Genomic DNA, 13,642 nt, shown 5'->3' on the forward strand with positions numbered 1-13,642 from the left:
ACAACTATCATTTCTAAGGTGATGAAAAACCCATGTGGACAAGTTCCTGTGTACCTACTCTAGGTGGTCCTGCTCTGGCAGGGGAGTTGGACTAGATGATCTTTTGAGATCCCTTCCAGCCCTTGAGATTCTGTGATTCTGTGTGAATACAAATTATCCTAAGAAAGGTTCTTCAAATATAGTGTTTGGTGTAACAGATCTGATTAAATACTAACTTAATTAATCCAGTAATAATTAAGAGTACCAAAGCATGCCTACCTTTACTGCACAGTAGTCAAAGAATCCAGTCTCTGAAAAAATGGCCACCAAAACCATCTACCAAAAGACAAAATAAAAAATAATAGCTTGCAACTGAATTATTACATAAAAGCAAAAATCATGTAGTTAGTGATCCTGAAAAAAGCCCTTCTTATGTGATGCAGCTCTGAGAATCTAATTGCCTTCATATTATGCTAACCACTACAGCTGCCAGATCTCTCTTGTTAATACGTCATTTGATGAAATTTAGTTCTCAGCATAGGCAGTCTGTAAATGTCATGCTAGTCTGGTTGAACTTTATTTGTAGTGACTAAGTGGGCATCATGCATTAAGTGCTTAATGTATCTCCTACGTGTCATTAATCAAGAAAAGCCAGTAAATGTGTTTGCTTGCTGCAGTAATACTCTACCGAGTGCAGAAGATAACAGCTGCAAGAATTATTTTGCATTTTCCCAAATTTCTTGTAGGTTTCCTGTCCTTCCATCTTTGCACTCAATGGATTTTTCTTATTTTCTTTTCTGTGAGCAAAGTAGGGAGCAGGAAGCGGCATGAGGATGTAAAAGAATGACCACAGATAATTGTAATTTTGTCTGTGTATATTGTATATTTTGTATTAGAGATTTATAGCACTTGGACAACTCTTTTCACCATAAATAGCTCTGGGCAAAGTGATTAAAATAACATATTATTATAATCTAATCAGATATTTCTCCTTCGTTTCTGGTTTGCTGATGTTTTGCTCCAAACATAGCACTGACTAAGGCAAATAAAGCCAGTTTTCCTAGCAAAGTATGTTTAAGGAAGGTTTTGAGAAAACAAAATTAACAGGATCAATGAGCATGATAATACTTGCCAGTAAAATAGGTATTTCCATTTATAGACCTCAAGGATATTTTTAGTATGCCAACACAATTTCACAGATTAAAAAAAAAAAAAGGGAAAGGATCAGTAGTTTCAAAAGTGTCCCTCAGAGGTCTGATCATCCTCCATTTTTGATAAGTCCCTAAAGCCAAAATTTTAATCATAATCTGTCTCAGTTATGTACAATTAACAAAATATTTAAAAGGGAAATGGCTCTATATTGAATGTGATTCTTTCAGCACGTTTAGAGCAAAAGATGCACTTCAGTTACCATTCCAAACAGCAGCGCCAGTGTCTCATAATCAATCCACTCCACCACTTTGACCATACTTGGCCTCTGCAATCAAAAAGTGCAATTACCAGTGAATGCCACAAAACAATTTATGATTAGCTATGAAATTTAAACTCCACTTAATTGATGAACCATTTAAATAAGCTATGATAAAAATTAATAAGCATTCCTATAAGGTACAGAAAAGGACTCATCATTACCATTATTGCTATTATTATTACTACTACTATTACTATTATTATTTCTAATTCAAAGTTCTGCTGGAGTGTTAGGTGGGTCATTATCAAAAGCCTACATTAGGCTATTGGCTTATCTAGTTGTTCCTTATGTAGCATTACAGAAATAAAAGATAAGCAAATTACATGGTACACCCTCGTTTCCTCTTTGGTAAAAGAACAAAAGCATACTACTTCACCTGTGAACAGATTGGAGGGAACTGAAGAGAACATAGCAATAATGTGGTGACCAGTTATGAGAAAAACAGAGAAAATCAATCAGAGGTTTCACTAAATATCAACTAACAGTAAGCAGGGGTTGGGGGGAAAAGGATTGGAAGGTGTAAGCATGAGGTGTAATTATTTGGGGTAGTATAAAGCAATGTATTTCCACTTAGGTTTGCTTTGTAACCTAACATTACTGAAAATAACAGTGCTAAAGTAACTCTGAATTAAGCTGAAAATGGTTGTGCTCAGCTTCCTGCAACTAAGAACAAAAATAGCATTAACTGATTTCTTCCTACTCTTCTTGTCTATACCCTAGGCTGACTTGTTTTCCCCAAGATGCTTCCTCATCCCAATATTTGCCCTAGCAACCCTCCCTCTTAAAAACCACTGCTCTGTTATGTGCCCAAACACAATGGGAAATTTTTTCTATATCCAGAAACAAAGTAAGTACTTACACTCTGAAAACTTACCTCTCCAACAGCAGCTAAGGCAGCTAAAGCTGCCAGGGAGCCCAGCATCGCTGCAAGGGTCCTGTGAACAATCTGCAACAAAAGATAAGGAGAAAAGGATAAAAATTCCTGTAGTTGATTCTTTTCTTGGTTTGTTTGTTGCAGTTTCTTTTTCTCTATTCCACTCCAGTCCCCTTCAAAAAGGCCTTACAAGAGAATTACTGACTATCTTGCTTCACTGTGGGATCTTATATTTAAAAAAATAAATAAATAATCAAAAAATCCCTAAAAAACCCAAACAAAATAAACCAAACAAACTAACAAAGAAAGACCCCATGCCTATGCAAAACACTGCTAGGAGGCCTCAACTCTGGTCTCAAGGCAGGGGAGGGACATCAGCACCAGTTTCTTATATTTGGCACCAGATGACCCCAGAAGGAAAACAATTCCTTTTTGGTAAGAGAACAAAAGCATACTGCTCCACCTGTACACAAATTGGAGGGAATTGAAGACAACATAGCAATAACGTGGTGACCAGTTATGAGAAAAATAGAGAAAAACAATCAGAGGTTTCACTAAATATCAACCAAGAGTCTCAAAAAGACTAGTGCTGTTGGCTTCTCTTCACAGCCCATGAGAAGAAGATGTGTGTCCAGGAGGTGATTCACCTCATTCTTTAGAGGTGCTTGTTCATTTCCAATGTCTACAAAGCAATACCCAAGCAAATATCTTAGACCTGGGGCAAATGACATACACAGAAATACTAGACTTTGAGTTCCCAGGTCCAGTTTGTGGTCTGGGATCTGTCACAGATAGATCTGTCAGACTTTACACCTACTTTCTGTCTCACACACATAGTTTTCTTCTTTCAGAAAGTGGGGTTCTTTTACAGCAGCAAAACAAAGTGTTTTGGCCTCAAGTAAGCCACACACTTCAGCTGAAATCTGCTGGACACCTTTGCTGCAGTCTCCTTGGTTCTTCAAAAGCTGCTGTCACTAGAATATAGACTAACCCAGCCTTAAGTAGTGCTTTTCCTCCACCTCTAAGGTTTCTCCAGCATACAAGCAATGCATCTGAAAATGCATCCAAACCTCTGAGCACAACACAGACAATCATTTAATACTGCAACAGTTACTACAGTATATGGACATTTGTCCACATCTTTGTATCTAATGAATAAATTACACTTACATTTTCTTGAAGAGAAAGTACAAAAGCAAGTAAGAAAAAATAAATATATCAATGAATAACTGAGAAGTCAAAAGAAAAACCTGTCTCATTCACCTGTTTTTCTTCAAAACACACTGGCGAATAACCTATTCTGAATGGTAAAGCAGGAGATCAGACCAAGGTTTTTATGTCCTAGTAACCTAAAAGCACATATTACAGATTAGAGATCCCACCAGCTCCCACAGAAATGTATGTTAGAAGTTACTTTTTCATCTTTGATTTCCAGTTTCAGAGCATTGATTTGAATGCACGTGTATAGCCCTTTTGATTCTGCAAATGTAGGCAGCATGCAATAATGTGATATTTCTTGTAGCTGATGATGGGGTGCAGCAATTAGACCTTACAGTCCTTTCCAATGAAAGACACAAAGCAGAGGTACTCGTTAGGATACTTCTTACCAGGGCAAAGTAAGTTCAAGGGTAAGCTACTGGGGAATCCTCAGACTGGAGGCTTTCTCATCATCTGATCACCACCCACATTAGATAGCTCTTTTGCAGTCATCAGAAAGATATTATGGGCTTGCTGAGATTTTATTTACTTTAGGGTTTTTTTGCATATTTCCACATTAGTATTTTTGCTGTCATCACTGTATGCTTAATTGTGTACAGTGGGTCGACTGCATTTTCAGTTTCCAAGAGTTTGCTGTCACCTATGGGTGAAATTTGCTTTCATTTATGTAGAAAGATAGAAGAAAATGCAGTATAAATGGAGTCATCTACCAGTTCCTCCATCCTGGTGAGTTGAGTTTTCTTCTCTGAGGATATTCAAAATCCACCTGGATGAGTTCCTGTGTGACCTACTCTAGGTGGCATGCTCTGTCAGAGGGGTTGGACTAGATGATCTTTCAAGGTCCCATCCAGCCCTTGAGATTCTGTGATTTGGTGATATACGGAAGTATATCCTGGAGAATCAGCAAAGATTATTCACATGCAAAGCTCTATTACAAAAAGAGTTGTCAAATGCACAACTCTTCATTCCAGAGAACTACCAAGTGAAAGTTATGCAGTAACATAAAGCCTAGAAAGAATGCTTAGGTAAACTCCAAGACATAAATATTCAAAAGGTTAGACTTGGGTAGGTTTAGAAAATAAGGGATTACCCTTTAACTTTCTATTTACATGAAGTAAATCCTAAACAAGGGATATATTTCTAAAAGCATGATTAAAAGTTTACAAATAGAAAAATGAATGATGCAAGTTATAAGCTGTGATACTCTTGAAACAACAGTTCCATCTATTACACATTTGGAGGGTACTGTATTAGGTAAAATTCCATTATTATTCTTTTGGAAAATATTACAGATCTGATCCAAACTGTTTTAAAGTTTGACAGGAGGATGAGTACCATTTCAGGATGAATCTCAGAGTGTCTCTGTAAACAAAAGTTCAGGTAGAGAATTGAGAGAGCCCAGAAATGAATTAACACAGAAACTTAAACCAAGGAAATATGAAAGCTTTGGTAGATTTCTGAATCTAAAGACATTTTGAAAGATTAAGTGTGAAATTATCTGTATTCATCTGATCCTTCTCATGCTTGAGTAAGTGCATACCTTTGTGCATTCTCTAGTAAGTAAAGGCTGAAAGAGTTCTGTTTCTGTCGTGGTTTGGCCCAACTAGCACAGCAGCACCACAACAGTCTCTCTCTCGGTGCCCTCATTCGCCCCCACCCTCGTTAGGATGGCAGAGGCCCCAGCGAAATGGGAGTAAAAAGATAAGCAAGGTTGTTATGGATTGAGACAAGGGCAGGGAGAGCTCACTGCCAATTACGCTTCTGGGAAACACAGACTCCAATACTGAACTTAGAAAGTACGAAAGTTTATTCTACAAGAAACAGAATGGAATAAAAGTAAAAAGAGAGTAGGATGATAAGAAAATTACCACCAGCACTTTAAGATGTCTCTCCCCCACCCCTCCTTTCTTCCCGGGCCCAGCTCACTGCTGCCGATATCTCTACCTCCTCCCCTCTCAACGGCTCAGGGGGGCAGGGAGTGGGGAATGTGGTCAGTCTCTCACAGATGGGCTCTGCCACTTCTGTCTTCTCAGATGAGGACGACTCCTGGCATTCTTCCTCTGCTCCAACATGGGGTCCCTCCCCCGGGACACAGTCCTTAACGAACTTCTCTGGTGTGGGTTGTTCCCAGCAGCTGCAGCTTCTGCTGATATAGGGTCCCTCTCTCAGGACAAGGCCTCTTCTGGGCATAAGTTTAACGAGCTACTTTGTTGTGGGCTCCTCCCCACAGTTACAGCTGTGGATATTGGGTCCCTTCCTCGGGACACGGTCTGCTCTGGCCATAGTGATAAAGGGCCCCTCCTTCTGGACACGGCCTCTTCCGGCCATAGTTTTAAAGAAGAAAATCACTGCCCCTGGCTCGGGGTCTGCAGTGAAGTGGTTGGGTCCCCCCCACGGGACACGGCCTTCTCCAGCAGTAGTCACCGTCCCCGGCTCGGGGCCTTTAATGAAGTGAATCGCTGCCCCTGGTCTGGGGCCAGCTTTAGCAAAATGAGTCTCTGCCCCTGATGCGGGCTCATTATCAAAATGAGTCTCTACTGCTGATGCGGGGTCTTTAAAGAAATGAAAATAAATCTCAGCTTCACCAGTTCTCTCCATAGAATGCAGGGGAGTCTCTGCTCCAGCACACCTCCTCCTCTCTTTCACCACTGACCTTGGAGTCCACATGGTTGTTTCTCTCACTGTTCCTACCCCTTGTACCACCACCAGCCAGAAGGAAAAGAAGGGGCAGAAGAAGGAATAAGATGGAGGAAGATACCTCCTCTTCCCGCTTCTTCTTAAAAAGTGATCGTGGAGGCATCTAATTGGCTCAGCCCCAGAAGTGAGTCTGGCTCAGAGATGGGGGGAGTTGTGAGCAACTTCTTACAGGAGCCATCTTTACAGCCCCTTCCCCCTTACCAGAAAAGGCTGTCATGTCAAACCATGACAGTTTCATAATAAGTTTCTCTTTCAAACAGGAATTGTCTGTAAGATCACAAATTTGGGTGGGCTGCATGAGCCTGACTGGGTCGTTTTCATTTTACAAGCTAGGAACTGATACAGAAGGAAAAGGTGGGCCGAAAGTTATTTCAGTAGCAAGGGCAACCAAATTCAGGAACAGAACTCAGTGAAATTTAACCTCCTGAAAGACAAAAACAGTCAATACCTGCTGTGGATCTTATTATCATACCCACATTTTCCTCTATAGTTCATCTCTCTTTCTCAAAATCCACCTCCCAGCATGGATAAACTCTTGCCTGGACCACTGTTCAGCTACACAGTACTCATTCTTTTGACAAAAAACATTAGTAAAATTCTTTCCATGTTGCGTATTTTGTAACAGCTCTTCTTCTGCCTCATCTTTCATTCTCTCTGCAACATCTCATACCTTCATTTTTGTTTCTTGCACACAAATACATCCTCACATGCTTGTATCCTCTCTAGCCCTTCTCACTCTGTCAAAGTCATATGTCACATGTGAAAGTGACCTCATATTCTCTTCTCATTTTGGATTCTTCCATCCCACAATCAGATCCCCACATTTCAATGATTCAGTTAGTTTTTGCATATTCTGTAAAATGCATTTATTTTAAAAATTCCTTGCCTTATTTCTTTGAAAGGTTTTTTAAAAAGAAAAAACAAAACCAAGCAATGGCCATTGAGACAAAAAAGACAGAGAAGACAAGGAAGATGCAAAGCTTTTGGTTTATCACTTTGCATGCTACAGATCTCCACCTCTCAATCCAGCTACAAACTACAGAATGCCTTCTTGGAAGGAGCATGTTTACTATCAACATCATCTTTTTTTTTTGTCTGAAAAATGCCAACCAGTGCTGACTTAATGAAACAGCAAAGGATCGTGCTTGCCTTTTACCAAGGGACAGTTATCTCACTACAAACCTCTACTGGAAACAACTCAGCCAAGATTTCACACTTAACAATGCATTATTCAGTCATAAAGCTCACTGATACAAGATATAATTAGGCTGAGAGTTGCAAAAGTTTCAAAAAAGGGAATGGATATTTACAGAATGTTATGTAAGTAATGAAAACACCCAAAGCTAGAGCTATGGAGGCTTTTCAAAATAACATCAAAACTGGGACACCGGTTTGACACCAAACTGGGAGGACTGGTTGATTCCCCAGCAGGCTGTGCTGACATTCAGCGGGATCTAGACTGGATTGAGAGTTAGGCAGAGAGGAATCTCATGAGGTTCAACAAGGACAAATGCAGAGTCCTGTATCTGGGAAGGAACAACCCCATGCACCAGTACAGGCTGGGGATTGACTTGCTGGAGAGCAGCTCTGCAAAGAGAGACCTGGGACTCCTGGTTGATAATAAACTAAACATGAGCCAGCAATGTGGTCTCATGGCCAAGAAGGCCAATGGCATCCTCTGCCCTGATGAGGCCTCATGTGGAGTACTGTGTCCAGTTCTGGGCTTCTCAGCTCAAGAGGGACAGAGAACTTCTGGAGAGAATCCAGTGCAGGGCCACCAAGATACTCAGGGGAATGGAACATCTTTCATATAAGGAAAGGCTGCAGGAACTGGGGCTGTTTAGTCTGGAGAAGAGGAGACTGAGGGGAGATCTTAATAAACATTTACAAATATCTAAATGATGGGTGTCAGGAGGTTGGGACATCCCTTTTTCTGTTGTAGCTAGCAACAGGACAAGGGGTAATGGGATGAAGCTGGAACACAAAAAGTTCACTAAAATATAAGAAAAAACTATTTCACTGTGAGGGTGACGGAGCCCTGGCACAGACTGCCCAGAGGGGTTGTGGAGTCTCCTTCCTTGGAGGTCTTCAAGACCCACCTGGACATGCTCCTATGCAACCTGATCTAGGTGAACCTGCTTCTGCAGGGGGGTTGGACTAGATGATCTCTGGAGGTCCCTTCCAACCCTACCATTCTATGATTCTATGACATCAAGAACATAGGTATAGCAACATAATAGGGTCATGCTATAAGGTCAACTCATAATGGACAAAGATTAACAAAACCTTCTACAGTGATTTTGCTTCATAATTATCTGTAGAAAGTTTGTCTCTTGATTGCCTGCTGCATGATAAACACTATGGTCTGAATGAAGCCTCCGCATGATGATAATTTCCACAAAGTAAGAAATGAAAGCAATCCAAATCATTTACGTCACAAGTCTTTGTGCTTGATATTAATTAAAAACATATATTTCCAGATCTATAATGAAAACTCTATTTAGACAATCTAGACTTCTAGATTTAAATTTCTTTATTTTTCTGAAAGTGCTTTTTAATGTTTGCACAGAAGTCCTCAAATCTTTTGGTAGACTGCCACAGCATCATTATAAAAATGATTCAAAATTCCAAACACTTTATCTTGTACAGTACTTCAACAGGTAAAATAAAATTATTTAGAAGCCAATTGAATGGTGACCTGTGTGCTATTACAGAGCATGCACTTCTTAGGTGAAATCCAGGGCATGCATATTTCCAGAATGCGCTTCTGAAGATATTTGATAAATGATACATCATGCCAAACATTTTATTTCCAGAAGTCTTCTGTATAAGAGATAAATGGTAGTTGAAAGATGACTGCCAGTGACTTTAATGTAAAGCTTCAAATGCAGCCTCAATTCATTTATTATCCCTTTTTTTCCCTTCAGTGAAGCTTGTTGCATTAAACTACTTATTTTTCCAGGAAATTAATTTTCCTTTGGTAGCATAGCAGCATTGTTGCATTTGAACAGAGGGCAGTTACTCACAAGACTATATCCACATATAGCTTTTATGCATTTACCACCTACCTCCAAAGCAGCTTAGACTTTCCCTACAAAATCAACAGTCAAATTTCACCTAGTGATTATAAAGTCTTCAATTCTTTTCTTAATTCTCAGGGGACAAGGAAGAGGACACAAGAAGTAAAATCTGTTCCAGGACAGCTTTTTTTTCTGAGTTTGTGTTTTATACCTATTCCTTTTCATGTTTTAATAAGAGTTTATTGGATTAAAGAAGATACTCTCAGCAGTGTAAGAAGGTTTTTTCAAAGAGAAAGAGCTTGTTTTTTTCTAAAGATAAACAAGACAGTACTATTTTGACTCCTCTGGAAACATGTTCCTCAGGCAGATCACTTGATGGAGATTATCTCATCATCTCCTGTTATATGCTTTAAAAATTTTGGTGGTCTGCTTTGCCTTAAACTATTCCAGTTGTTTAAGCAAGGTACAGATGAAACTTCAATCTTTTATGTTACACATTTGAGCCACTTACAGTTTGGAAAATTAACACCAGATCCTGAAACTGGCATCACAAGCTGAAATCAAACCTGAAATTTGCAGAAAAAAAACAATGGCAATTTAGCTAATGAATTTATGTCTTTCTTCCTATATCTGTCAAGCAACATAAGTGAAAATTCAGGCTTATGTTAGAAAACAAGGGTCAAAAATAGTCTTGCAGTATTTTGAACTCTGCCTTGCAGTAGATCCACTTCAAAGCTGAATGGCATTAAATTCACAAATCACAAAAATTCTAGCAAATTGCACAATTTGGACTTAAACCAATAGGCTAGAAATACAGGATTATAGATGATCAGTAGAAAAGGAAGGTCAATGGAGCCAAACATATTTCTTTTCCTCATGCTGACCTATATTTTAGAGAACATCTAACCAGTACCAGTCAGTGAAGGCATAGTAACATACTTCACATTCAGCTGGTGATGGCAGCTAATGCTTTACCTCCTCACCTCAATTTTTTTACCCGCAGCTTCTTCAGCCATGAGACATTCTTCCCAGCACATGGGAACTCCTTACACAGAACGTGTTTCAACAGCTAGTGTAATAAGTAATGGAAAATTAAGTGTCCTAGAATTATTCTGTTAAGCAATAGCAAGTAAATTCTCATGGCATTGTAGTGAAGCAAAGGGAAGACACTTGCCATAGTTTAGAAAGTATGGCTTATGCTGATGAAGTATTCAGGAATGGACTAAAACAGTTATTGAGACAAACACGATACATACAGCTTGTGAAAGATGACGTTCATCAAGGATCCCAAAGTAACTACAAGCACCACAAAAATCAGTGGCAGGAAAAACAGCTATTTAAATCTTTGTCTTCAGATTAGGACACTACCTATACATATTTTAGACATGCATACATGTGAAGAATATTTTTTAAATAAAACCCTATGATTTATTTCATTTTTGTGTATCAAAATATGTCACAATCACACACTGTGCCTTGCTTGAAAAGAAACAAACCACAGGCTTGCTCACTTCTACAATAATTCAATGGTGATTAAGTATGATAGTACTACCATATGCATGAAATATATGCCCAAGATTAGCTAAGAACACTGATTGATAAGATCTGCGGACTTGGAAACATTAGCTGCATATTTTAATACCATTGTACATTCTTATTAACTGCACAAAAAATAATCAATCCCTGTAATTCTGTGAAAATATTCCATATACATTTAATGGGTTGTTTTTGCAGATTAATTCCCAACCCTAAGACTTGGTGTTTAAAACATAAACATTAGATTATATAGCAAACTGTTTAACTCCTGAAGAATATCTATGCAATGGCAAGGTTAGAAAGGAACCACCTATGACATTCTGCTGTAATATCCACTTTCACTCACATAGTGTGTCAAACTACTTGTTTTGATGCAACGTCAGCAGAGAAAGTCATGGTATCAACAACACTGCCTTAGGGAAAGACATAGAAGGCAGTAATTTGCCACTTCCCAATGCAATATTTCAAAATATAAGATGGCACTGCACAAGATGATCATCTTAAATAGAAGCTGATTAAACATAATACTATATGGTACCCAAGACAACTTAACAACCTTTGTCTGTTAGTTCATTTTTATTCATGTGGTATGTTGATTAAACAGGCTAAGAAATATGAGGTAGGGATATTTGGGGAGACATCAATTCTTTCCATATGTAAAACACTATGTATAGAAGGAAGCAGGTGGATAGACTGAAGATCAAATTACTTCCTGTGAATAAATTATCCAATTAATTTATTCCCCTCTGATTTTAGATTTGGCAAAGGTATTTGTTACTTTAGAGCTCCATCAAAGGCTTTGATAGAGCAATGTGCACAATTTGTGATGTTTGTAAGGAAAACTGGATTGACTAAAGCTGCATTCTCATGTGGAACACTGAATTAACTGTTTAAAAGTAGCCCTCTAATGATGCAAAGATAAACATATGCTTACTGTATGGGATGAATGAGACTATTGAAACTTTCATATTTTCATGTCTTGGAAATTTGAGAGAAACACAAAGCTGGAAAAAAAAAAGAATGTAGAGCCAGGAAGGAAGCAGGGAAACAGTATTTGTACAGAGGTTGTTCAAAGGATTCAGAAAAGAGTTTATTCCTGTGAGACAACAGTTCAAATGACTGCTTGACTTGTAAGTCTGGTTTTGAAATAAGCTTTCACCTCAGAATATTGCTAAAGAGAACTAGGGATGAAAAGGAGTAGTACTACATTTAGTAAATATTTATATCTGATTCATACAAAAAAAAGAGGAGTCTGCCATATCTATATCATTACAGTCACAGGTGGATGTTTGCCAGAGTCTACCTGCTGGGATGGCTCTGATCTAAGAAAATTATATTTATACATCTGCAGGAAAAAACAGAAGGGGAATATTCACTAATATCCAATAGTTTGAGATCCCCTCAGAGTCAGATTTTAAAAGTCATTTTCTTTGTGGGGTTTGTCTTAGTGAAACAGAACAAAAGCAGAAAGAGATGAATGAGTTGATGTTCTGCAAACCAGGGCCTTGAGTCAGGTCAGATTAATAGAAAGCAGAGCCCTGTGGAAACACAGGAGGGTGATCATTTTTATGTGTCAGGGCACCACACTACTATAATAATTTAACTACAAAGAACATTTGCTATATGACTAGAAAGATCTTATGAGCCAGTAAAGGATCAATATTGTAACCCAGAAGATGAAAAATTAGACTGCTACTGTTGGTTGACTTGACCCAAGCCATTGTATATTGACAGGCTGACCCTGCAAAGAGCTTTCAGTCTTGCAAAACTCTTTTGCAAGGGTCAATCCAGTCCTCCAGGATCTCTCTCAACAGACTTTGCTGTCTCCATCCACTCTACGAGCCTTGATATGATTCCTGATGTATACCCTCATTTTTGTGTCCCTGTGCTGGTTTTGTCTGGGATAAAGTTAATTGTCCTCATAGTAGCTCATATAAGTCTATGCTTTGTATTTATGCTGAAAACAATGTTCGTAATACAATGACGTTTTAGTTATTAGTGAGCAGTTCTTTCACGGAGTCAAGGCACTGAGGAGTAAGTGGCTGTGGGGGGCTTAGTTGCCAGATAGAGTTAAACCAAGACAGTTCTAAAAGCATTATTTGTGGGGACTACAAGATCCTCATTAAATTTACAGTTTCAGAATGTTTTCTGAAACTGAAGAAGATGCCTGCATCTCTATTTCCCCGGTTATCTGAGCATCCTCAAGACTAAGGAGTGTGAATTTCCATTAAAGAAATTATATTAAGCAAATCACAAAACTAAGGGCTAAACCTATCTTATTTCCCTGCATGAATCTTTGTCAGCCTTGTTTTAAAATCGGGGCAATGTGACCATACAGAATTAGTCATGTACCATGGACAGCAGTACAGCAAGCTGCAGCACTCACATTGCCTTTACAGGGAGCTTTCTGCTCTAGCCAGCATCTTCTCTAGTATTTCATCCCTGACATCTCTGCTCTTTCTCACTTCATTTTTTCTTCTGTTTTCTTTTTTTTTTCTCTTTAAATAATACCACTCCATCTCCCTCCATCCCATACACACTCTCATGTTTGTTCATTTATTTTTGCCCTTGCTCTTGCTGAAGGAAGACTTCATTAGAAGCCCCAAAAGCAGATGAATGGTTCATATCCCTGTTTGTGTGCATTAGAAGTGTATGTGTGTTCTAATACCTTGTTAAAATTTTAAGACTTCATGGCTCTCTACCCTTCTGGTTGCCGTAGGCAGGGCAGAAGCTAAACAGCAGCATTCAATTAAACTAATTTAATGATCTGTTTCCTGTCTTAAACAGAAGGGAAAAAAAAAAAAACAACCCATAACATACATAGTATGCAAGGCAACACAATTGTGT

The 13,642-nt window shown here is 38.7% G+C and overlaps 1 protein-coding gene across 1 annotated transcript in view; it reads right to left on the reverse strand.

Moving 5' to 3' along the window:
• OCA2 (OCA2 melanosomal transmembrane protein) overlaps positions 1–13,642 on the reverse strand; it is a 174,241-nt gene that overhangs the window by 115,339 nt on the left and 45,260 nt on the right. Inside the window, exons 9-11 of the mRNA XM_061988504.1 lie at positions 2,325–2,396; positions 1,391–1,456; positions 259–315 (exon numbers count right to left, since the gene is read on the reverse strand). Coding sequence (XP_061844488.1) covers positions 259–315; positions 1,391–1,456; positions 2,325–2,396 — 195 coding nt within the window. The remainder of the gene's footprint in view (positions 1–258; positions 316–1,390; positions 1,457–2,324; positions 2,397–13,642) is intronic.

This window comes from Colius striatus, chromosome 1 (assembly GCF_028858725.1).
Source record: "Colius striatus isolate bColStr4 chromosome 1, bColStr4.1.hap1, whole genome shotgun sequence".
Classification (NCBI taxonomy): domain Eukaryota; kingdom Metazoa; phylum Chordata; class Aves; order Coliiformes; family Coliidae; genus Colius; species Colius striatus.